Here is a 25,823-nt window from a genome sequence, read left to right as displayed (position 1 = left end):
TCAAATGACTTAGATTTAATCATCGGAAGCAAACTAAATGGAACGCTTACAATAGAGAAGAATTACATGTCAGTGCCTTTTGCAAACTGAGCTGGGACAGAAAGGGACTGGGGCTGCCCCTCAATCTGATCCCTTCCAAACAAAGACATCCACAGTGTCCCTGGCAGTCTGGCTCAGGGGAGGGGGAGACTCTGTGCGTTGAGGTCGCCTTGCCCACTGCTCACTCCTGGCCAGCATCAGGAGCCCCGCCTTGTCGGCTCTGGTCATCACCCTTCTTTTTGTGGCCTGAGACGATGTCATCAATCCGCAGCAGAAGAACCGCAGTCTAGGAGAAAAACCACAGCCCCAAAGCGGTCAGGAAAGAAAGGAAGGACACTTGTTTTCTTTTAGACGTATCATCTAGCTCCTCCTACATAATTACCATTTTATCTGAAATCTACCCTTTGAGAGTCTTGAAAGTAAAATGTAGTTCTCCCCAAGCAAGGGATGCAGCTTGTGCTGGTACCTTGCTTTTTAAATGAGCTAAAGAGAAGTAGGGGGATGGAATTCCTTGAGAGATATTTTGGGGAATAACCCTGCCTTCTATACCCCCCTCCTTAAGACTGGGCCAAACACGCTATTTTCTGGTTATCTGGAAATAAACAGCAAAGCATATGTCTTATAGAGCCTCACCTCCACTGCTGTCTTATATGTTTGCAGTTTTACAGCCAACGGTTCCCAGATGCCCAGTTCTTTCATGTCCACCAAAGTACCTGTCTCACCATTTACACCCCAGGTCTCACAATTCTCCTGGGTGTGCTTGGCCTGTAGTTGAAACAAGCATAAATAGTTAAAGGGGAAAATACTAGGAATAAGTAAGTTGACAGAGACCATTAGGTAAAAATCAAATATACTGGACTGATAAGGTAGGGAATAGGGGAAATGGCAAAGACAGCAAACAAGTCAAAAATTAAGAATGAAGAATTTTAAGGGAACAAGGTGCAAGGAGAACCTGGAAAGAGACACAAACCATCCTCTTAGGCCAAACACAGCTTTCTCTACCCCATCAAGAGAACAGCTTGGAAAGGAACTCACCCGAAGGGAGGTAAGTAGACGGATGGTGCTGGCCCCACAGTTCTGGATAAGGGTACGAGGGATGACCTCTAGGGCCTGGGCAACAGCCCGATATGGCCATTGTTCCACACCAGTCATGGCCTTAGATTTTTCTGTCAAGGCATGAGCCACAGCCATCTCAGAAGCCCCACCCCCTGGCACCAGCTGAGGGTCCAGGAGAACGTTGCGGCACACTTGCATGGCATCCTGGAGGTTGCGTTCTACTTCCTTGGGAAAGCAAACAGTATAAAACCAGTTTGATGACTCAGAAACAAATCAGAGGCACCAAAGGACTTCCTGACTGCGAAGTTTGCTAAACCGCAAAGAGGGCCACTAAGAAAGGTCCTTTGAACCTTTTGGGCAGGGCAGACGCTATTTACCCTGGAAAACCACAATAACTATAACTGCAAGAAGGCCAGGGAATGAGGTGTCACTCTGTATCCATCCAGGCCTTTGTCACTGTGTTTCACGGCAATACCCTTCTATGTCCTAACTGTGTACTTTAGGAGGCTGCATGGTGTAGTGGAAACTCTACTTTCTAGCTATGTGCCTTTGATATGTTAACTTAACTTCACTGAGGGGAAAAAACATAATACTCATAATTTCAACTTGAAAAATAAGGAAGCGGTGGTTGCTAGGAAATTGGGAAATGATGAGTCCTTGTTCAATGGGTACAGTGTCAGTTTTTGGAGATAAAGTTCTGAAGATTTGTTACATGAGAATGTGAACACCCTTAACACTGCTGAATTATACACTTAAAAATGGTTAAGTTGGTAAATTTTATGTTTTTAAATTTTTAAACCATAATTAAAAATGGAAAGACTTAGATCATTCAGTCACATTTCCAAGGCTGACTCACTGAGAGAATCTCTTTGCTGGCCCCTCGGAGGAGAATGGTGCAGGCCTTAGGATCTTTGCACTCAGTGATGAATGTGAAGTACTCATCTCCAATTTTCTTGATTTCCAATAGGCCTGCTCCTGTTCCAACATCTTCTTCTCTCAGTTCCTCTGGTCGGCTGACTATCCGGGCCCCACAGGCTCTATTGATTAGACGGGGAGGAGCAGGACAGGAAGCAGACCAGATGATTTCAGATACTTTTACTCATCTTCCTAGCCCCTACAGTCTGTGTCAGGGGATAAGGGCAAGGGCAAAGTGGGTCGCTAGTAACATTTCTACCTAACTCAAGAGGTCTTGGCTGCCTGGTGAAATAGATTTCCAAATACATAGGTGAAATTTCCTTAAATATGGCTTTATAAATGAAATAGTGCTTGTCTAAGACAACTACTATTAACCAGATACAGTTTAATTCAAAGTGTATTTAGGGAACCCTAAGATTTGGGTAAATGAGTTCTTATGCATATCTAACATGTATATACCCCATAGTGGTCATTTCTAGACAAAATTCATCCTATACTCCCAGTTAGGTCTCAAGATAAATAAAAAGACTGTACTAAAGACAAGGAAAAGGTCAAGCAAGAAAGAGTGTAAGTATGTATCTGACCCAATTTTGATAAATGTATGATTAATTCGTTACTTGTCACTCTTTCCCCCCACATATGGGCATGTAGAGTCAACTAAGTGTATGCATTTACGCCCACTGCCATTTCAGAGCAAGCATAAGATTCAATTTGGATCTATGACATATTATGTGATGTTAGGGTAGATCTACTATTTAAAAAAATATTAAAAAATGGATGGTATATGAACATAGATACACCTGCAGAAATAGTAAATGCAATCTAAAGTTGCATTAACAGCAGCTGAGGATCCAATCAAGTTAACTGTTGGTTCTGCTATACTGAGCTAGTTAAAACAGACTACTCCATAATGGACCCCTATATCAAGGTAGTGACCACAGATGTCTAACCATAAGCTGTCACTACTTGTTAGGAGCAGTTTAGAAGAGACTCATGCAGTAAATAATTGTTACTCTACACAGAGAACTTCTGAAGAGGGCAGACAGCTAAACCCAGGTTAACTCCACCTGTAACTGATTTGACTGTACCCTATATTAAACTTTTCCAGGTAACAATGACTACATTATGAAGCTCCAAAACAGAAACACATAGGAAGAATCTTATTTTTACCTGGCTTACTCACCTAGCAATGCGATTATTGTCTGTCTTCCGGACTCTGCGGATGGCTGTGATATTGGCCCGCATGAGGTAGTGCTGAGCTAAATCTGAAAGAGTAGAAGTGTCAAGCTGGAAGCCAGAAACCCTGGGTTCTGAACTGGTTTTATCCTCAATGTGCCCTAACCATCACATGTTCATTATGATCAGTCTATGACAATGTGGGAGGACAAAAAACACCCACCCTCTTCTACTTCAATAGTAGTCTGGAAAAATGATTAGAATCCTACCTGAGATGCCCTTTTCTGTGATAACCACGTCCGGCTTCAGCAGGATAATGTCCTCACAGAGCTGCTGAATGTACTCTTCTTCCATCTGGAGGATTCGAGTAAAGTCTTCTTCTCGCGTGATTTCGATGTCAGTCTGTGCAGTGAAGAAAAGTCACACTGAATTAAAAATTTTGGACTGACGAAGCTCTTCAGGGTCATCCCAACTACTACGTTCCCTCCCCTCAGCCTTCTCATGTATCCTAGAAAGCATGAATTAGAATAATCCATGGCCCCATACCTCAATAAGCCAGTTTAGCTCTAGCAATCATTAGTTTAACTCCATTTAATTATAGAGCAACTGGAAAGCAAAGTCATAATGCAATTAGTGGAGAGTCTGGCTAAGGTCTCTAGCCACTCAGTTCAATGCTACCTCTGATCTACCAGTGTGCTTGGTAATTCAGGGTATTAATTCTTCCCAACAATAAATTGATTTTTTGTTTTGTCTTTTTTTTTGTGGGGGCGGGGATTAAGTTTTATTTACTTATGTTTATTATTTATTATTTTCCAATGGAGGTACTAGGGATTGAACCCAGGACCTTGTGCATGCCAAGCACACTCTCTACCGCTAAGGTACACCCTCCTCCTTAATAAACTGATTCTTATTCCCAACCTTTGTTTGATAAGCTTCAATTATTTTGTTTTATCCAAAGGTGACAGCCTTCTGAGCTTCCTGCCCTCTGGAAATTCTTCTTTGGCACCTCAAAGCTCAATTAACTCCTACTCTATGTCCTACTGATGCATTAGGAAAAGTGGCATGATAGTGTGTGTGGAATTGAAGCCACACTAAGCTGGGTTCAAATCCTGATCTGGCCAACAGCAGCTGTGTTCCTCAAGCAATAAACCTAACTTCCCTGAGCTGTAGATCCCTCTTCTGTAAAATGGAAGTCAGTATCATCTACTCCCAAGGGTTGTTGTAAGAATCAGAGATTACATGTAATGATCACAGAGTAGGCATGTAATAAACATCTTTTATTTCCCTTATCCACAGTAACAGATTCTCACATCAACCTTAAGGAATAGAGCCAAGAAACTTACCTGGCTTTCTCCTTTTTTGTATTCCAGAGAAGAATCCAGCAGCACGATGCGAGGGTTCTTGATATAGCGCCGCATTCGTGGATGGGTCACATCCTTATTAATCATGACCCCGCGTAAGACACACGAGTCTTCAATGATGCCCCCAGGTATCTGAGCAAAAGATCCACTTTAATCCACAACTCAAGAGACAGTTTCTCAATTCCCTTCCCAGACATTCATCTTTCCCAAATGACCACCACTTAGTTTCTAAAGTATCTTTTTTCCATGAACCTCAAAAACTACATTTGCAATCGTATTTCTTTTCCCCTAGGGAGCACATCAGTCTTAGACCACAAGACACAATTTAAAAGCCAGCTGAGACTCAGAGAAATTCAGTAATTGACAAAGATTTAAAAGAGCGCAGACTTCTACTTTCTGAATTTCCCTTCTACTTCCTAAAATTCCCAAGAAGTATAGGCATAGGTCGCCATCTAGTGGCCACAAGCTATTAATGCTACTTTTAAATTTTAAATTAGTAGAGATGGAGAAAGCTTTCCTGGAGCTTCTTAGCACTATGCTGTAGAGCCCTTGTTTATTTTCTGACCAAGCGGCTGATACACATGCAAATACACAAATGTGGACACAACAATAAGCCCTTTTCTTACCCCTATAAACCTTATGTAGGGAGTGAAGCTAACAATTATTTTAGATACTTCCTTGGTACCCTCTTTTTCAAATTTTTGCATTCCAGGTTAGCAAATATTCTTCCTGGTTCTAACAATAAAGGTATCTTGCTCTGATTTAAACTAATTTCCTCCAGAAGTGCAGTGTGATGACTCATGCTAGGAAATAATGTGTCTCCAAATCACACACTTGAAGAGTTTACCTTTTCCACCCTCGCATATTTCTTGATGTCAATCTCTTTCCGACCATTCTCTTCAAACTGTACAGTTTTGACAGCATCCAGGGCAATGTTGCAAGCCAAAGAAGACCACCGACTGAGTACTTTGGTAGTAATGGAGCTGTTGATGATGTTCAGCATCATATCTCGATTACTGGTGTCGACAGGGGTACTGGAGAAAAGAGAAAATGAATAATATGCTCAGAGGGATCTTGGATATTTAAGGAAATCCTTCATCTATATCCTGATGACCAGAACAGTGGGCCAATAGGCAGAACTAGGGGAATCTAGTTCCCAGTCCTTTTGATTTTAATGGAAAACTGCTGGCTACCATCCTTCACAGCACGTTAGGGTACTGACTGAATTAGCTGTGATCATACATGATGGTAGGGTATTTTAATATAAGTCCTGAATAAATAATTATCTAACTCCTTAATTTATTTCTCTAAAAATAGAACCAGAATCTAAAACTTCGGAGGGCAGCTCTATTTTACTTACTACACATTTCCCACGGCAGTGTCTAACGTGGAAAATAGCAGACTGTAACCAAAATATATTTTGAAGAACTGAACCGAGCTCCTTTTATTTGCCTGCTTTATATCCTTTGCCGTTTTCCAAACATTTTTATTTATCTCTCTTGTCCTTCCCTTCATTGTGTGCTCCTCTTTGTTTCTCCTTCTCACAAAACAACACCAGGCTGTAAACTACTGTGTGTAATGTGCCTGGCCTTCTTTTGCCACCCAATAACAGAGCAGTGTTCCAGGCCTCCCATATTTGACACTACCCACTTTTGGTCCCCACCCCCAATACCTTATTTTCTTAAGGGTGCTAATCATGTCGTCCAATGCCTTGCGGTAAGCACTGATCACCACTGTTGGGTGCATCTGCTGCTCTAGAAAGTGCTCAGCCACAGACAGCATCTCCCCCGCTGGAAAAGGATACATATACCATAACATTATGACAAGTACCTAGCTGGATATCAAGGTAATTTCATTATGCTTCTAAAAATACCTGTTTTTTTCTAAAGTAGTTTTTTCTCCCAAAAAATATGCCAATACTATTCCAAATTTTATCCTTTGTACAAGCCAATTCAGAAAGAAAACAGCCTCATCAGATATATTTTAAATGATCAAAGATTGATCCTAGAGTTTATTCTTGTGATCTAACTAAAAAGTTATCAGTTTTCTAAACAAAAAATAAACATTTTCCCAAAGACTCTGAAACAGAAAAATACACAAAAGAAATCTGACTTGCTTATTATTATTTCAACACCTAGGGTGTAGTAAAACTGCTGGTACTAAAATCAAAAAACACACAAAACCTTATACCTGGAAGAAAACCCATAAAAATTTACCCTCTGGAAGAGGGATTACTGGTAAAATCTTCTTTTCTTTTAAAAGCTGTCCTACTTTCTAACACACACACACACACACACACACACACACACACACACACACACACACACACACACACACAGTAATACACAGATACACACAAAAGCTAGTCTCTAAAAGAAAGATAATCAAATATTTAAAAAGATGCTCTAGTAAGTTAACTTAGAAAAGGCTATGCCTTGTTAAAGAACAGTAACATAGAAGGAAGATATCTTTAGGAATGGTCAAGTTTTGCTTTTTTAAAAGCTACCTCTAAGACACTTAACTCATGGATACTTAACCTACCTAATACCTCCCAGGAGATTCAACTCAGATTACCAGCTAGAAAATTCTGCCTGATAATCTAAAGCTCATCTTCTATCCAAAAAAGTGAGAAAGCATATGAAGTTTTACCTCCCTCTTTCATCCTAAGTTTCTCTTCAAAGTACAGAACTAGCCATATGTAATTAATTCTGAAGCCACAAAAGAACTGGATCTGAAGATGTGATTAGCTGGTAGCAACTCAAGCCAATGTCCATGCAACTCACCATTTTCAAAATGGACTACTACAAATAAATTCTAAAAATAATTTTAAAATATTACCTTTGAAAAAGTTCATATTATGAATAATTTTGTTGTAAAGACTCTTTTTAGGCAAGTGGGCCAACACTATAAATTGGCATCCTCTAATTTAAGTTTTTTCTCAATTCTTAAAAACATGTTGCTACAGATTTCTTGAAAAATGAATGCTATTATAAAAACTCCATAATCAACTTAAACTTTATACAACAAAGGCAGTATGCTGAATTTTCAAAAGTGATCTTTTATGATCCTACAGGAAGTAGAAAGATTAGCTATTAAAACTTACATAGCCAAGACTCGTTTTAAAGATTCAATATTTGTCTATTTGGCTACTCACTAAAATTTATAACCTCAAAATCAGTGTCTGCTGCACTTTCATGGTCATTCACAGACATGTGCAGAGATAAAAAATTTAAGCTACCCAGTACATACATTCCCAGGTCAGACTGAAAAAGGTAATGCTCTGCCTTGTTTCAGCTCTCATCCTGTAGACAACTATCCTTTATGTGGTACATTTAGTGGCACGTTTTCCACATTTTTGTGCATTTTGTTGGTGATATACTGTTTAAAAAGGCCTAAATGTAGCCCTAAAGTACTATCTAGTTTTCCTAAGTGCAAGAAGGCTGTGATGTGCCTTATAAAGAAAATAACTTATTACATAACCTTTATTCCAACATTAGCTATAGTGCTATTGGCCATGAGTTCAATGTTAATGAATCAACAATATATATTAAATAAGGTGTCAAACAAAACATAAAATAAGGTATGTATTTATGAGTTGATAAGTATGTGACCAGAGGTTCTAAGGAACCTAACCCTGTACTTTCCCAAGGAGTGATGTTTTGGTATTTGGTAATTCACTGTTTGTGGTGACTTACATAACCTATTGTGAATAACTAGAACAGACTGTTTTTATTCAACCAGATTTGCAATGCTTATCCTATACTACGATGAACTATTTTTTACTCAGTTGGAGAGAATACATAGAAAATTAGCAACAAGTTATTTAAATATTTATAATTAATGAACTGGTGAAAATTTTCTTCTTAAAATATGACACAGACATTAATTCTGGCAAAAATCTTAACCTTTCAATCCAATTTTCCCTATCAACCTCCCGCTGTCCTCTTACCAAGAATAATTACTGATGTGGTCCCATCTCCAACCTCTTCATCCTGCGTCCGGCTAATTTCAATCATGGACTTGGCTGCTGGATGCTGCACTTGAATCTGAAAAGAAAAATGTGATTGCCGTTGAATCAACACTACTCAAAGACCTCTTAACCCATTCTGCTTGGTCCTAACTCTTGAGCTTCCTGCTTTCACCAACGCACTTTTCTTTTACTGTTTTACCACAGATGGAAAGATTAAAAGTGGCCTTGCAAATTATCTAAGTAAACCACCTTTCCAAGTCTCCTTCTTTTTGGGGAAAAATGCTTTATGACGACTTAACTATTAAAGTTTCTTGAAAACAGAACAGTATCTTTCAACTTATTTACTAGGAGCACCACTGTTGTGGTTGAACTGTGTCCTCTGAAAGGACATGTTGAGTCCCACACCCTGAAAACTGTGAATGTGACTGTATTTGGAAACAGGGTCTTTGCAGATGTAATCAAGTTAAGATGAAGTCATGGGGTAATTAGGGTAGGCCCTAAATCCTTATGAGACACACAGGAGAATGCCGTATGACAACTGAGAAGGAGAGTTTATAAGCCAAGGAATGCCGAGGATCGTGGTCAACCATCAGAAGCTAGAAAAGGAAGAATTCTTCCCCAGAGCCTTTAGAAGGAGCATGGCACTGCTGACACCTTGATTTTTGGACCGCCAGGCTTTGGCCCATGAGAGTAAGTTTTTGTTGTTTCAAGTCACCCAGTTTGTGGTAATTTGCTACAGCAGCCCAAAGAAACTAATTACTTATATTATCTCTTTAAGGGTTCTTTATGAAATGTTAGAAGGCAAAATGAAGTCATACCTCTCGAAGAATGGCATTGCCATCATTGGTCATCACAATACCTCCCATTGGGTCCAAAAGCATCTATGACAAAAGCAAAAGTTATACCTAAATGTCCCCAAAAACAGAAAGGGAAAATCTGTAATCAAAGTTTCAGTAAGAGATAAGCCTACCTTCATCATGGACTTGGGTCCCAAACATGTTCGGATGATATCTGCAATAGTCTATTGGAAAGAAAATATAAGACATGTAAGCACAAATCAGATGGTGAGTGTATTAAGAGAAGTGGCATGACTAACCCACAAAGCCAGTGTTTTAACAGACACTTCTAAAATATAGTTGGCAACCACTTTAAATGTAGCATGCCATGTGGCTAGATTCTGTTGTTTTACCCCTTTGGGAATGTCTTTTGGATGAGGAAAGAAATACCTTTTCACAAGAAAAAAAAAGGGGGACATGCCTCCCAAAGCTTAAGTTTCCCAGCAGTCCTGGGAAAGTCCACACCTTAGTATTTATCATCATGACAGTGGCCTCCACACTATGCTAAATTAGATCTAGGGCTAGTTCATTCTTTCATTTGAAAGATATTTACTGAATACCTATCTAGGACCTACAGCGAATACTAGAATACAAAAGGGAATTAATATAGTTTTTCCCTTCAAGTAACTCAGTCTAGTATGACAGACACAAATACAATTACTATAGAACAATATACGGCAACAGAATATGCACAAGTTAACGTGAGAAGACCACTAGGCCTAGCTCAGAGACGGAAGGCTTCCTCCTCCATACCACCAAGAGGGAAATGTCCTGAAGAAAGGGAAGTCAAATTTTCCTCTGCCAAATTGCAAATTCAGAAATACCACGGAGGCAAACTACTAAAAACAACTTAAAAGATATGCTACCTTGGCGGCATTGATGTTTCCAGACTGAACTTTTCTTCCAGATTCACGCTTTGTGTTCTGGCCTAAAATAGATAAAAACAAAAGGCAACACCCCAGGATTGCCCATTGTATATAAGCTACTTATTTCTCAATCTTGGCAAAATAAAAACACACCCAGGTTTCACAGATGCATACATCGACCAAAGCTTATCAAATTGTACTCTTTAAATACGTGCAGCTTATTTTCAGTCTAGCTGACTACCTCAAAAAAAACTGTTAAAACAGTAAATGTATGTACTTATGGCTACTTCTTTATTTACTTCAACCCTTGGAATACTAAGAAACAATCTATAAAACTTCAACTTTGGTATCCTGATCATCACTTTCCCTCTAACCAGTCACATATTTACAGTGAGGATTCATAACCTGACATCCATCAGATTCTCAAAGCGCTGGTGATCCTAAAAAAGCATCAATTACTGCTTCATATAAAAAGGGAGAGTTTGGGGGTTCGTATTCTCATACTTGGAAATGGGGAATCGTACTGACAGTCCCAGCATAGTTACTGATAGAGCTCCCCGAATCCCCCAGTGTTCTGTGGAATGAGAACACACACTCAAAAGCGTCTTGGTTTGCAAGATAGTCACTCCATGCTTGGATATATAATCAGAATGCCTCAGTAACTCATTTACCATCAGTAAAAGCCGACTACGTATTTTAATAGGAAGCCTAATCGGTTATAGCCACTAATGCCAGGGATGCAGACCTGAACCTCAAAAGGGCTCATAATGCACCACTCAGCCCAGGGCCTACTCCCTGGGAGACAAACCAATGGTTATAATTGAACCAATATAATGTTTATTTCACTCCCTTCTCCAAATTATACTTCCCCTACAATTTGCTGTAAATGTTTCAATCCAGTCCCATCAAATCTGAAAGCTCACAACTCTTAGGATTTTGAGTCCTACTTCAGGCAGTGGTAACTTCCTGAATGGACCTTTCTGATAGATTAATCAGAAAGAATAGTTTTTTTTTCTGGGTTAAGTGAATTTTTTCTGAAAAATTATTTTTCACGTACAGAGAAAATAGGTGAAATCTCTGAACAGCATTCTGTGTACAGAATGGTAAGGGAGGGACAAAGCCCTCTCAGGTGCTCTTGAAGATGAGGTACAGAAGTTACACAGAATGGAAACATACCAGAAGACAACAGAAATGGGACTCATTACTAAGAAATCTGAGCTGTTCCTGACAGGTAAAGACAACCAGTTAAGAAATCTGGGAAAACTCCGTTGGTAAGTGGGAAAGATTACGACGGAGGAGACACCGAGGGAGTAATTACATCTCAGACAAACCGATGAGGGACATAAGGTTACTTCAGGAACAGGGATTGCTGAAAGGAAATTCAAGTGGGCCGTTACTGAAAAGAAAAGTGACCAAGGATACCACTCGCTGTTTGTCCAGACCCTCTTTTGAAGTTTCACCCACTTAACTCATTTAAGCCTCATAATCCCTCACAAATAGGAAATACACTTAACTCCAATAATAAATACGGAAACGTTCCAATCAAGCAATTTGGACGAGGCCACACCGCTAATAAGGAATGGATTAAGGTTATAAAGCTAGGCCAAACAAAAAACCACTATTCATTCAGCTACATGCTTAAAATCGCTCCAGGAAGGGTGCAGGGGCGGGGGTTGCGGGTGAAGAACGGAAAGCCGAGTGGTAAGCACCTTCCCGAGGCCAGTGCCGGAAAAGACAAGAGGCTCGGCGACAGGAAGGTGAGTTTGCGTCTGTGAAGACAGGAGAATGGGTTACGGGAAGAGAAGAAAGCGGGAGCAGCAGCCTCCGAAATGAAAGACTGGAAGGCTCAGTGGCTGGCCCAGGGCAGGAATGGGCTGGGGCAGGGCGGTAAAGTGCGGAAAGGTAGGGGCGAAAAGGGGGTCCCTTCCCCGGCTTTCCCACAACTCACTAAGCACGAGCACCGGACGATGGCCCATCATGGCGGCGCGATGCAGAGCCGGGTACCCAGAGCTGGGGGAACCGGCAGAACCTTCTGGAGAGAGAGAACCAGAGAGAAGCCCAGAAAACGCTACCTCCTTAGGGCTTACACCTAAACCCGCTACCCTCCGGGTCGCCACCAATCACCGCACCCATCTCACTGACCGACACGAAAACAGGCCAATTAACATCCTTAGCCCCGCCCTCTACGCAAGAACGGCAGGGCAAGCTAGATAGAGAGAGCACGATCGTGGAAAGGCGAGGGCACAGGCGCTTGCGCAATAGGGTGGCCGCTCCCGGCCGCGTGCGGCGCGAACCTCAGCGCAAGCGCCAAAGTTCCGGCAGTTGGCCGGCACGCCACTGCGCATGTGTATCAACTACGAGGGTGGGTGCTGGGTGTGAGGCTTTCGATTAACACCGCAGGTGAGATCACTAAACTACTGTGTCTCGGCTCCTCTTGGGCCGCGAAGGTCAAGAAAAGCTTGTATCCACAGCTTTCGTTCCAGCCTTAGCAACGGGAAGGAATAGAGGGGCGGGACTTCAACCGGCGGTTGAGGGAAGACCTGACCGGTTTGACGCGGGGTGAAATGGGAGTTGTAGTCCGATCGGGCCGGGCTGGGCGGTAAACTGTCTTTTTGGGCACGCTGGGAGTTGTGGTTTATTGCTTCTGACTCGCTGCTGTGCTTGGACCTTTCGTTTCTTAAGCAGATGCTTTCTGCTGAGGCTGTGAGCGGTACCGGAGGTTGATGGCTTACTTTTTCCCTAGTTACCCTTGCTAAAACATTTTCTCAAGTATTTCCTGTAGTGCTCTCAGATTTTCTTTTTCCACGCCCATTCCCTCCCCTGCCCTCCTCATCCGATGTGCTTGCTGATCCATTAGAGATGTTGGGGAGTCAGAGTTTTTAAATTACCATACAGGGCAGGAAAGGGCTAACGCAGCAGAAATTTAAAACGAGGAGAGAAAACAGAGAATTTGCCGGTTTGTAGGAGATTTTTAAGGTTTGGACATGGTTAAAGTACTATTTTGCCAGAAAAAAGGATGCAATACTAATAGAAACAACTTTTTCCAAAATAGTGATGGGACCATGAGAATACGAACAATTCAAGAACAGTTACTTACATTTGACCTTAAATGGAATATCCCCTTTGACACTTTTTCGTCCCCAAATTGGAAAAGCCTGAGATCTGCTGGAGAGAACTTATGAAATTGTTAGTAGGGAAATAATAGCGTGGGTTGTTGATCACGTGATGCTATCTATGATTCTTTCCCAGGCACCACACCTGTTGGTGTTCAGATGGCGCAGCATTCTAATCATCCTACTAACAGAAGAGGTGTGTGTCAGAGGCCCTGCTTCCTCTCCCTTAAAAATCAGGTTTCCTTAACTGCTCTGCTTTGGGGAAAATGAAGCTAGTTGTATGTATGTTTATTCCTGTTACTTAGTTAATTGGAAAGTATTTGTATTTGTTCTGTATTTCCCACTAAATGGGAACATTCCTGTATTCCCAGTGCTTACAACTGAATCTATTAAATAATAGATGCTCAGTAGTTATATATGGGTGAATATATTATTCTTCCTTTGTATGTCCTCTTAAGACTTGGAAGACATACTGTTGACTGGAGTGAACAGATACTCACTTTGAGTGGTATAGTCCCACTGGTGGCCAGGAAAGTGCCTGACACCATCTGACTCCAGAGCCTATTCAGATAACTGTGGGAGGAGTAGATTATTTTATCTGAGAGGCCTGCTCTGTCATAACTTGAACATAAATGGACTAGCTCTTTTCACAGAATATATTGTGCAGTGGTAAAGAGCATGACTTTGGAGTTGATAAGCCTGGATTTAATTCCAGCACTGCCACGTACTAATTGTGGAATCTAGCAAATTTTCTAACTTAAATTTTCTCAAAAAAAATGGAGATAAAGCTACCTACTCTTTAGGGTCATCATGAGAAATGTAGAAGATGTGTGTAAAGCATTTTTATTATTATTATTTTCTATTTTCTATTATTATTTATTAGTTATTATTTTCTCTGTTCTGCTTCCTTTTGCTGCTTCCAACCTCATCCTCTGTTATATATTGTCTAGTCATAATATGGTTCCTTTAGTATGGATTGTGTGTAAAATATTCTTCAAACCTTACAACCCAGTGGAAAATGCATCTTCATACACCTGGGAAGGGCTCATATTATTTAGAAGTGCATTTGCGTGGAAGTTAACGAGTTTTGCAAATGGTGAGAAGAATCTTGAGGCCTGAGTTTCAGCTTCTGGCTCCTTACCACGCTGCATGAGCCATTAAATGATTGTTGATGACTCTGGGGCAGGAGCATGGAGAAGATGGAAGACCTCCAGTAGGCTTAGAAAAAAACTACAAACCCAATGCAAAAAAACCCCAAATTTCCCTCACCAAGAATAACTGTCAGGGAATAAAACAGATTTGAATTTTCACAGGTTAGGTGCCTTTCCAGACAGAAAGCACCTTAGCCTGGCACCCATCTATGAGGCTTCTTCCTCTTGGCACTGAGTAAAGAACAGGAATAAGACTTCTTCCTTCATACAACCTACTTGTCACATCTTTGCCCCCAGGCTTGTTTTTTATGAAGAGACCCTGTCTTCATCCTTCAGATCCCAGTTGGGACCAGGGTCACTTCCCCTGACCACATTCCCCAGCCCCACAGATTAGGTTAGCTGCTCTTCTAGCACTTACGGGGTGTAGGAACGTGCTTGCTTGATCACTTACTGACTACACTGCAGTACTTTCAGTTCTGTGAGAATAACAACCATGTCTGTTTAGCTCACTGTGGTAGCCTCAGTGGCTGACACAGTGCAGGCACTTAGCTATCTCGTATATGTATGAATGAATCAATTCAGTTTTTCTCTCCTTTTTTTTTTTTTTTAACTGGAGGTACTAGGGATTGAATCCAGGGCCTTGTGCATGTTAAACATGGACTCTACCACTGAGCTATACCCCCACCCAACTTTTCTATCCTTTCTGATCTCATTTTGACGCGAATTATGGACTCCCCACTGTCCCAAGCCCTTGAATTCTTTCATGGTCCCAGCTACTCGGCCTTTCCATCCATTGCTTCTCTGTCTACTTTTCTACTCCCTTTTCATCTTCTAAACTCCCAAGGAAGGGTTCCCCAAAGGTCCAGTTTTCTCTCATAGTTTTTGACGTCAGAGGGCTCATTTATTTTTGCAGCTCCTTCATCACCTCTTCGTGGCTGGCCTGGCAGTTTGACCTTTCACCTGAACGCAGGGCCATCTCTCTGGCTGTTTTTCAAGGCGTTTCTGTTTGGACTACCTAGTCTCTCCTCAGATCCAATATGTCCCAGATGTGATTTATGTTAATTACCCCAACTCAGATTCCTCTGGGTAACAAGGAAATTCAGAGGCTTGTGCAGTTGGGAGGGTTGCTGAGGAAGTCACAGAATAGGAAGAAGAGATGCAAAAACCAGGGCCGCAGGGACTGGAACCGGGGATTCAGTGTCAGTAGGTATCTGTCTATCTATTCATCTCTCTCCTACACTCTCTCATCTCTAATCTCTTGCTTGTATCTGCTTCTCATGGACTGCTGGTCAAATTCGGTCACTTTCATTGGCTCCAACTTTATGTCTTCCTAGCACAGCAAATCAGAAGAAAGCAGGCTTTGATGCAGAATACATGTGTTGGTTCCAGGGAATGATTGGCCCAACTTGCCTCAGTGCTTATCCCTTGAATCAATCATAGTTGCCAGGGGGGACAGGATACCATGATTGGCCTGCATTGGGTCACATGCCTATTTCTGTTGGGGAGAAGGGTCTGATGCAGCCCCACCAGTAAAGCCTGGAATCTAGGGAAAGAGTAGTTTCCCAGAGGAAGAGTTCCTGGGCAGTAAACAAAAATAACATGTCTCCTATCAGACTCACCATCTTTTCCTTACAAATCAAATTTTCTTCTAACTTGACTATTTTTTCCCAAAGGTAATCTGTTTTCCCTGTTAAGAAGTTCCACATCCAGCTCATTTTAATCCCTATAGATTAATTAAAATAAATTTTTTTATCATAGTTCCTAATCATAAAAGACTCAAGGGCTTTCCACTGTATTCAAGAGAAAGGCTAAAGTCTCAGATTGGCTTCTGGAAAAGGTCTTCCATGGCCCATCCTGCCTTCCCGCTCTTCCTACCCTAATTCTGGCCAGTTTCCTGGGGCTCCTTGTCATTCCAGCCATATTCTTGCTTCCTTGCTTTGCTCATGCTATCCTTTTTTCTCCCACCTGAAATATCTTTTCTATTTATCAAAAGCTTCCTGTTTTCAAGCTCCAGTAAACATCCTCTGCCTGCCTGGAGTCTTCTCTGACTACTGTACTCATACTGATCTTTCCCCTCTTTTCGAAAACCTTCATTTTTATATGTTAATCCCATCTTAGTATAGCTAAAAGATAAAAGGGCTTATTTGCACTCCAGAGTGTCAGACTCATTGTGTCCTGTTATATCACCATTTCATCAGTGTCTGATTTGTCTCCCTAACTAGATATTCAGCACTGAAGAAACCATGTTTAGATGTCTTGTGCAGCTCTGGCATCTAGCACAGTAGTGGGCATGTAGCGCATGTCAATAAGAATTTGTAAAATGAAAGCAAGGTAGGCTTTGGCTTATCCCATCCCTGCTTGATTTCCCTTAGTCTGACTGTGGTCCCTTTTTTGTCTTATATACCTTTCTTTGAAGATATTCAGGGCAGGGCGTTGGCACCTGCATTCATAGACCAGATGCAGGGATCTAATCAGAAAGGTTGTCCTTGTCAGAATGAGCTCTGACTTAGTTGCCTCTGATTTTGTTCCAGCCAAAGGGGAAGGTAATGCTGTGCCTCTTTGTCGAGCCAAACCCTCTCCCAGCTTTATTAATCTTCAAGCAAGTTCCCCACCAGCCACTTTCCTGAATGTCCAGGCAACAAAGCTGCCCTCAGGTAAGGATGCAGGGTGGATTTCCCAGATGGTCTCAGCAAGGGGAGAGGATGCATGGAGGAGGTGGCTGGAGCTTTGTCTTGATCTGGTGCCAACTCTGGGTCAAGCCACCTCTAGATTTTCCACTGGTGGCTTGCTGATTATTCAGTTCTACTGATTTTATTTTCTTCTTGATTCTACCAATTTGTATTGTCTCCTTGCTTATCAGCACCTTTATTAGGTGAGGCAGAATGAAATGGAAACTTTATTGCTTGCTGATAATGTTAGTTAAAAAGTGGCCAGGCAAGGAAATAGTAACTATTAGGTCAGTTTCTTTGAATTTTAGTTATTCATCCTCCTATGGGGATATCAGTGGATATTTAGCATACCACTGGGGAGTCAAACAGGGGACTAGACTGTCATGACTCCTGTTTTTGAAGACCTCAGAGTTTAACAAAGAAGTCAAGACCAAAAAAATACACAAACAATGGGTAAATAACTACCAAGGTTAACTAAGAGCTGTCTGTGTATCATGTAGTTGAAAACAGTAGAACAAATATTGGGCTGATGCAGCAAGACTGGTTAGATAACAGGAAGAACTTCAGGTCCCTGCTAAGAACTTAATATATCAGATAAGAGCGAAAGAAGGCCAAGGCATCCCCTGAGCTCTTGAAAGGGAAGTTAGGCCTCACTCCCAGATCATTTCATTCACTCATTGAATATTTGTTGAACACTTAACACACCAGGCACTCTTCTAGGTGCTGTGGATACAGCAATGAACAAACCAGACAAAAATCCCTATCTTCTGGAGCTTACGTTCCAGAAAGGGGAATTAGCCAACAATTAAATAAGTAATTACAAAATGTGCCAAATAATCATAAATACTAAGGGGAATATAAAGCAAAGGAGGGGGTAATAAGTTCCAGTGATTGGTTTCAAATTAAAATAGGGTGTCCAGATAGGCTTCATGGAGAAGGTGACAGCTGAGCAAAGGTGCATCTGGGTTAAATTGTGCCCAGAAAGATTAGAGGAGTCATCTTATTAGCTCCCTTCCCACCTCTGTCCAATTATAAAATCTTCTTTTGTCCCCTTTGCACCTCCACTGCTCTTCCTTCAGGAATTGACCACAAGCCCAAGGAATGCCTAGGACTCCTAGAACGTATGTATGCCAATCTCCAGCTTCAGACCCAGCTTGCCCAACAACAGATGGCTATTTTGGAAAATTTACAAGCATCCATGACACAACTGACTCCTGGGAGGGAAAGCAAGAACTCTTCTCTCCCAGCCTTATCTCGCAATCTGTTGTTAAATCACCTGCCCCAATTCAGTAAATGAATTGTGGAACAAAGTTACTGTGTATGTTTTCCCCTCTCTCTTTCCAGTAAACCCTTGGCAGAATCTGGGCATATACATTCTATAAGTTCACAAGCTCATAATAAGTGCTCACTGAGTGCAAAGCACTGTACAAGGCACTTGGGGAAGCATATTACAGAAGAGACAGTTTGGGGTTTTTTATTATCTTACAGGGCTGATAAGACAGATAATTAATTGTAATTTTTGGTAGTACTCTAAGGGGGAATGGAGGTTGAGCAAAGATGGTTAGTAGAATACAACTGGACCAACCACAGAATAATCTTGCTGGAGGAAGTGGCCTTATGATGCCACCTAATGAAGGAGCTGGATTGGGTGGCGTGGACAGATGAAGTAAGGTAGTTCCATGTCAGTTGGGAAGCTTGCACAAAGACCTAGAGGTAGGGGAATAAGCCATCAGAAATTAGAAGAAGAGATTTCCCCCCCCTAGAATATGGGACGTGAAGCAGAATGTAGAGCAGCTGAGAACAGATAGAGCTGCTTTCCTGGGGAAATGTTCTGCTAAAACCATCAGAAGCTCTGATTTTATTTGAAGCACTGGAGAGCCACTGGAAGCTTTCAAAGAGCAGTGAGTCACACATAAGATAGTAGAAACACCATGGGCAAAACATTTTGGGGTGGAGGGAGAATGGAAGGTAAAAGACCTATATAAATTAATAATAGTAATCTGTTATGAAACTACCAGAGTTTGGACAAAGGGTTTGGAAATGAAATCAGGCAATGGGTAAATCTGAGCCTAGAACATCTTATCCTATCAGGCAGAAAGAAGCTGTCAAAGGATTGTGTCGAAGAAACTCAGGAGTCAATCTGAATAAGGCATATTTTAATTATAAAGATACATTTTGGTGAAAGTAAGTGCATGGTTAAAAATATACCATGCTCACAGTAAGCAGAGGAAGGTTGGAGTGGTTATATTAATCTCAGATAGAGTCGACTTTAAGGCAAATGTACTGCCAGAGATAAAGAGGGACATTCCATAATGATATATAGGTTAGGATAAACCATTCTATTCAAGCAGTGGAGTGCTACTTAGCCTTAAAAGGAACAAACTACTGATTCAACAACACAAGTGAATCTCAAAAGTGTTACGCTGACTGAAAGACATCTCACAGAAAAGAACGCACGTTGTACCATTCCGTTTATTTGAAGCTCTGGAACACGCAATATTAATACATGGTGGAAAAAACCTAAAAACAAAGGTTGCTGTTGGGTGGACTGGGAAAGAGGATTGACTGGGAACTGGCTGATGATTCTGTATTTTGATATAGGGGTTTGGGTTACGCAAGTCGGTGCATTTGTCAAAACTCATCAAATGGTACACTTAAGATTTGTGCATTTCATTGAAGTAAATTTTACCTTAAAAAGAAACTGTAAACAAATATTGAACTCTAATTAATGATATCCATAAAGAAAGGTTTAGAGGTGAAGTATATTGATGTCTGCAGCATGCTCTGAAATGCAGCAAAAAGTGGATTAATGGATAGATGGAAGGATGGACAGATAGTTATGTGACAAAGCAAATAAAATGTTATTGTAGAATTTAGGTAGTGGTTATCTGAGTTTTTGCTGGAAAAATTTCAACTTTTTTGTATGTTTGAATATTTTCATAATAAAATGTTGAAATTAAGGGTCCTTATGTTTAGAGATATATACAAAAACATACGCATATGATGTCTGCGGTTTGCCTCAAAATAACCTTGGTAGACGGGCCTGGGTTGGGGTGTGGATGTAATAAAATTTGTTATAGATGGCCAATTGTTTTATCTGGGTGATATGTACTTGTGACTCTAGGATAAATACAGCAATTGAATTGCTTTATAAATGAGACTTTTTTTTTCCAGCAATTAACACATTGTAAATTGACTATACTTCAATTAAAAAATTTTTTTAAATAATTCCTAATCAAAAAAAAAAAAAAGAGGGAGAGAGATGTTTTACAGCATCACTGCATTCTCTGTGATGAAATAATCCTGAATTTGTTGTTCCTTCTTCCTTTATTTCTTCATTGATTCATTCATTCATTTACCGAGTGCCTCTCGTATGTCAGGCACTGATCTTGGAGCTAGGAATAGAGCAGTGGACAGAACGAAGTCTGCCTCATGGAGTTTTCATTTTAGTATAGGGAGATTGACAATAAGAAAACAAGTAAATACATAGTATATCAGGTGGTGATAAGGACTATTAAAATATAGAGTATACGTAGTTCTCCAAATGGGGCCAAGGACTCCTGAGTGTTCCTAAAACACTTTTAGGGGATCCGTGAGGTCAAGACAATTTTTGTGTAACACTAAGACATTATTTGCCTTCACTCTCATTTTCTAATGAGTATACGGTGGATTCTTCCAGAGGCTGCATGGATGTGATATTACAACGGATTGGATGCAGAAGCAGATATGAGAATCCAGTTATTTTTCTATTAAGCCAGACATTAAAGAGATTTGTAAAAATGTAAATAGTGCTCTCATTAACTTTGCTTTGAATAATACAGTTATTGTCATTAAAATATTTTTAATGTGAAGTTGCTATTGAATATGTGAGTATTTTAAAATACTGTGATTTCTAATAAGGTAAATATTGAGAGATATAATCCACATAAGCAAAAGCTGTTTGGGTCCTCAGTTTTTTTAAGAGTGTAAAAGGGTCCTGAAACCAAAATGTGTGAAAACCAGTGGTGTAGTACAGTGGGGGGATGGGGAAGATTGTGGGAGGAAGGGGAAGCCTTACTGATAAGGTAGCATTTGAGCAGAGACCTGAAGGTAGGGAAGGAATGAACTATATGGGAGTAGAACATTCCAGGCCAAGGGGACAGAGAGTGCCAAGGCTATGAGATGTGCCTGGAATTCTGGAAGAACAGAGAGATCAAGATGGTTGCAGTGTCATGACTGCAAGGAAGAGTGGAAGGAGGTGAGATCAGGGAGGTGATGAGGAGGAGGCTATTTTAATCAGGCAAGAGGTGAGGGTGGCTTGGACCAGGTGGTAGCTGTGGAGGTGGTACAAAATATCTGTAGTCTGAATGTATTTTGAAGGCATAGCTCTCAGGACTTGGTGATGGATGAATATGATGTGTGAGAAAAAGAGAAGTCAAGGATGACTCCAGATTCTTGCCCTGAGCACCTGGAATGATCGAGTTTTCATTTATGAGATGGAGAAGCCTGGGGGAGGAAACAGTAGGAGTGGATAAAGAAGCTAGGTTTTCACTGTGTTAGGCTTGTGATGCCTGTTAGATGTTTAAGCTGAAATGTCCACCAGGCAGTTAAATACATGACTTAAATTCAGTGGGACCTTTCCAAGTCGTTGGTTGTGGGTTGGGGCTGCCTGAGCAGGTCCCTTGACGGTCCTGTGTTGAGGTGCTTCAAAGCCTTATTAAGAATGTTTGGATCCCCATGAAGCCCTACTATACCCAAGTTTACCAGAAGATTTAAGTAGGAATGGGCTGGTGATAAAAAAAAAAAAAAGTAAAGTCTTGAAAGCTTCCAGTCCTGGGCCTGCTCACAGTCACCATTAACCAGCTTTACATGGACGGAACGTCGGTCTGTCTGTGTTGGTTGGGAACGTGGGACATCGTGTTGACTGTAGACATGCTGCTGCCCTTGGGCATGATTAAACACACACATACAAAATTCAGTGGGAGGCTTGGGGAGGAGATAAAAATTTGGTAGACATCAGTATACTGATGATATTGAAAGCCACAAAACTGGAGGAGATGACCTGGAGAATGAAGAGACAGAACCTAGAGCTCGGGGCACCACAAGGTTAAGAGTCTGTGAGAGGAAGAACTACTCTCAGACTCTGCTCTCCCCAGTTTTGATTGGAAAGGCTAGGGTGTTAGATAAAGTCATGTTCAAGAATAAAAGAGCCAAATCACCCTTATTTCACTGTTAGGAATATAATTTGATTACTGAAAGCAAAAAGTCACTTTAATTATTTCCTCAAATTTTCCACCAGTGTTTTCTTTCCCATACTTCCTTGTCTCTGATTTTCCATTCTTTCTCCTTCCGGGGCCCTGATCAACCACCGAAGCCATTCACCACTACTGTCCATGTATACTCGACCTGAGGCCACCTCTGCCATACAAAGTGAACCACTAGGTGTGATGCTCAAGGCTCTGTCCCAGAGAGGATTTCCTTTCACCATGTCCTTTAGGGCCACCCCTGGGTAAGGCTGTGATACAGCTGCAGCCCATTTACAGCTGACCTCAGTGTATCATGCTGACCTATCCATGGGCCAGATTAAGTTGTTTTTAACTTTGATTTACAGATAAGTTAGAACGTACACCCAAGTAAGTAGAATAATATATCAACTCCCATCTATCCCTAACTCAAGCTTAACCATGGCCATTTCTGTCCCATTCATTTCCTCCCTTAAGATATTTCAAACAAGTTCCAGACATTATATACTTTCACTATAAATATTTTAATATGTATCTCTAAAGGATAAGGAATGCTTTTGAAAACTAATGGCAACATCATTATTACACTTGAAAATAGCAATAATACCTTCCTATCAAATATCCAGGGAGTGTTCAAAATCAGGCCTGAGTTTTGGTTCCACTGTCATTGGCCTTGGAAAGTTTCCCATGAGGCCATAGATAGAAGTTGAGGGAAAAGCACTGGAGCAAGGGACATAGATGACATAGGAATCTGGGCCACTGGTTGACATGTAATTAGCATGTGTCTTTTGGATCTACTCAGGCCTGCTCCCAAATATGCCATTTCCCCACTGTACAGTGGATTTCTGCTGTGCCCTCACAATCTTATGACTCAGTAGCTCTGATAATACCCAGTAAAGATGAATAGCTCTGGATGAACAGTCACTCAATACCCCACAGTCAGTGCTGGGTCTGTGCTCAAGCCTGTGTGTCCGTAGCTCATTTTTCAAATGATGAGTCATCCTCTTGCACAGCAGGCAGAGTTTTGCTCCAGAACCCCAAGTCTGTATGTTTGTTGAATGAAGGAAGTCTCTGCCTTCTACCAAATCTCCTCTATTCAAGAATTGTTATGTCGCTGGGGTTGCTGGTCTGATGGCCTTTCCTGAATGTGCTTGTCCTGGGCCTCAGATCCTGCTGGCCATCCCCTCCAGCTGATGACAGGAGAACACATCAAGACTGTGTCTGCCCCCTCCATCCATTCCTGTCCCCAGAGACACGTGTGGCCCGAAGTATGTTGGAGACAGCAATGCATTTGCCCTCTCTGCTCAGCCAGTCAGAACAGTAATAATTATATCTGTTGAGTGCTTATGAAAATGCCAGCACTCTACATCAACTATTTGTAATCCTGTAACAGTCCTACAAAGGGAATATAATTAGTCCTATAGATAAGGAAACTGAGACTCAAAGAGGGCTCAACAATTTGCCTGAGGTCATACAGCAAAGATGTGTTGAATGAATGAATGAATGAATGAATGAACGAACGAGTGTCTTACTGATTCTGGTGCTTTGCCTTTTCTCTTCTGTTCTCCATAAACACTGAGGATAGTTTGATGGAGCAAAAAGAGCCAATTGGCTTTGGGGATTCCTGAGCAGGGAGGAGGAGGAGGTGACCCCAGTAAAGAACAACTCCAAGCAACCCCAAGTTACTCAGTAACCCAAGCCCTGGTCGGCATGGACAGCCTGGCCAGGCTGGGCTAGGGCAAGCAGCAGACGCCAGTTCCCCTTGGCCACCCTCAAGTTCCTGGCTGGTCACAGCTGGAAACTGGAGATGGAAGGTCAAAGATTAGGCACACCCCAGGTCCAGGCAGGATGGGAGCTGGTGACAGAGTTGGAGCACTTCAGAGGAGGTCTGGGGTGGAAGGAGGGGTGAAAGATGAAGCTTTCCCTCCATTCTGTCGGTTTCCAGAGAAGGCAAGAAGGACAGCCAAAGGCCCTGACAGCGATAAGGAAACGATGGACTAAGATTCTCCACAATGCGTGGTGGGCCAAGGGAGTCCTCACAGGTGGAGGCCTACCAGGAGAGCCCTCAGACAGGGTGACTGGGCCAGGGGGACCCTAAGAAGGGGAGGACTGTCGGGGTCTTATGCTCTGCTGGACCAAGGGTGATACCAGCTAGTACTCATTCACTGTTAAAATACCAAGCTCCTCCTATAAAGGTTGATAAATGGCAGTTGCCCAAAAGTCTCCAAGTGTATCCTCGATAGGCTGGCCCAGCTATCCTGGCCCTTCCAAGGGGCTCCCTCTAGACCTCCCACAATCCAGCGAATAAAGGGTTAACATCTGCCAGGGCTGGGGGCCTCTAAGACCAGACTCTGTTGCAAGTGTTGTCTGGAATCTCAGGTTATAGCCCCAGGACCTGGCCCAGGATTGATACTAAGTGAATCTTTGTTAAATGAATGAATGAGCAACAGAGGAGGGGGAAAATCAGAGATTCAGAGGAATTCAGAGAGACCAAGAGACACAACAGGTGAGATAGAGATGGAGGAGACTGGAACCAGGGTGGAGGCTCCCAGAAGATGACCCAGCCCACTTCTCCTTCCTATCTCACATTCTATAGCTTTTGAAGATTCTTCCCCTTGCAGGGCCTATCTAGTCCCTGCCTGGACAACTCAGGTCAACCTCCAACTTCCAAACAGGGCTCAGGAAGGAGACTGTGTCTCTGGAGTAGAAGGCTGGACCTGGGAGGATCCCCCAGATGCTGAGTTATCCAAGAATCATTATCCAGAGGCTGCTGACCAGACATCTTCTCTTCCCTCTGCCCTCCCCTCCCCTCTGGCCACCTGCAGAGAAGTTAGGAAACAGCCATCCTGCTGACCAAATAGTGACAGAGAGCTACAGGGCCAGGGGCCACCGAGGGCCAGAAAGTCTGCACAGCCTGCTAGAAGCAGTGCTATCAGATGCAGCTACCTAGCGGTTGACCCCCACCCTCCCATCCCTGCCTGGCTGGGCACCTAGCATCCAACTGTCTGGAGAGCCAGCTCTTTATCTCTGTTCTCCATTGCTTTTTCTGTTGGGAAAAGACTGAGTAACCCCACAGCTCTCTCTTGTGTTAACCCTGGAGGGGCCCAGCGGGGGCCTTTAAGGGCTGCTTATTCCTTGGGAAGCACTCTCTAAACTAACACGGTGTTTGAGGTGCGGGTGCCCTCCCTTCTTTCCCGCCAACCCCAACCGGGTCCCGCAGCTGTGCCCCAGCAGTGCAGAACACAGGGGCCTTTCCAGGGTCTTTTCCAAGGACCTGTCCCAACCGGAACAGCGCCAAGGTCAGCTGGGTCAAGCGAGATAGGACGTGGGGGTCCGAAGGCCCCCTCCCTTGCTACTCCTCACCCCACCTCAGACCTTCGCGGGCGGGGCCTTGGTCCGGTGGGCGGGGCCTGGATCCGGTGAAACCTGCCCGGCCCGCCCAGGGAGTG

At 42.2% G+C, this 25,823-nt stretch overlaps 2 protein-coding genes across 5 annotated transcripts; one reads left to right on the top strand and one right to left on the bottom strand.

Annotated features, from left to right (window-relative positions):
* CCT3 (chaperonin containing TCP1 subunit 3) lies at positions 1-12,324 on the bottom strand. The gene is made up of 14 exons (XM_006174551.2): positions 12,168-12,324; positions 10,220-10,281; positions 9,488-9,538; positions 9,336-9,398; positions 8,497-8,593; positions 6,220-6,337; positions 5,395-5,581; positions 4,530-4,679; positions 3,456-3,588; positions 3,194-3,275; positions 1,952-2,132; positions 1,075-1,320; positions 673-804; positions 1-325 (listed from the first exon to the last, which is right to left on the bottom strand). Exons 1-14 carry the CDS (start codon positions 12,196-12,198, stop codon positions 221-223), a joined length of 1,638 nt encoding a protein of 545 aa, XP_006174613.1. The 5' UTR covers positions 12,199-12,324; the 3' UTR covers positions 1-220.
* A 166-nt stretch (positions 12,325-12,490) lies between these two features.
* On the top strand, positions 12,491-21,003 carry TSACC (TSSK6 activating cochaperone). 4 transcript variants are annotated; one of them, XM_032464042.1, is made up of 5 exons: positions 12,849-12,938; positions 13,469-13,528; positions 17,015-17,137; positions 18,232-18,273; positions 20,832-21,003. In XM_032464042.1, exons 1-5 carry the CDS (start codon positions 12,905-12,907, stop codon positions 20,846-20,848), a joined length of 276 nt encoding a protein of 91 aa, XP_032319933.1. In that variant the 5' UTR covers positions 12,849-12,904; the 3' UTR covers positions 20,849-21,003. The 4 variants fall into 4 exon arrangements, with proteins under 4 accessions (XP_032319931.1, XP_032319932.1, XP_032319933.1 ...); XM_032464040.1 differs by lacking the exon at positions 12,849-12,938 and adding an exon at positions 12,491-12,619 and having other exon boundaries at positions 18,232-21,003; XM_032464039.1 differs by having other exon boundaries at positions 12,866-12,938; positions 18,232-21,003.
* Positions 21,004-25,823: the final 4,820 nt, after the last annotated feature.

This window comes from Camelus ferus, chromosome 21 (assembly GCF_009834535.1).
Source record: "Camelus ferus isolate YT-003-E chromosome 21, BCGSAC_Cfer_1.0, whole genome shotgun sequence".
NCBI lineage: Eukaryota > Metazoa > Chordata > Mammalia > Artiodactyla > Camelidae > Camelus > Camelus ferus.
This window is presented reverse-complemented; position numbering and strand designations above follow the sequence as displayed.

Bases quoted from the DNA above. Each gene is read 5' to 3' on its own strand.
- CCT3 (XM_006174551.2), bottom strand. From the start codon at position 12,198: ATGATGGGCCATCGTCCGGTGCTCGTGCTTA. The intron at 9,539-10,219 runs GTAGCATATCTT...TCTTTCCAATAG, and splicing joins GAAACATCAATGCCGCCAAG to ACTATTGCAGATATCATCCG. The intron at 1,321-1,951 runs GTGAGTCAGCCT...TGCTTTCCCAAG, and splicing joins CCAGCAAAGAGATTCTCTCA to GAAGTAGAACGCAACCTCCA.
- TSACC (XM_032464039.1), top strand. From the start codon at position 12,905: ATGCTTTCTGCTGAGGCTGTGAGCGGTACCGGAG. The intron at 12,939-13,468 runs GTTGATGGCTTA...ATTCTTTCCCAG, and splicing joins GGCTGTGAGCGGTACCGGAG to GCACCACACCTGTTGGTGTT. The intron at 17,138-18,231 runs GTAAGGATGCAG...CTCTTCCTTCAG, and splicing joins GGCAACAAAGCTGCCCTCAG to GAATTGACCACAAGCCCAAG.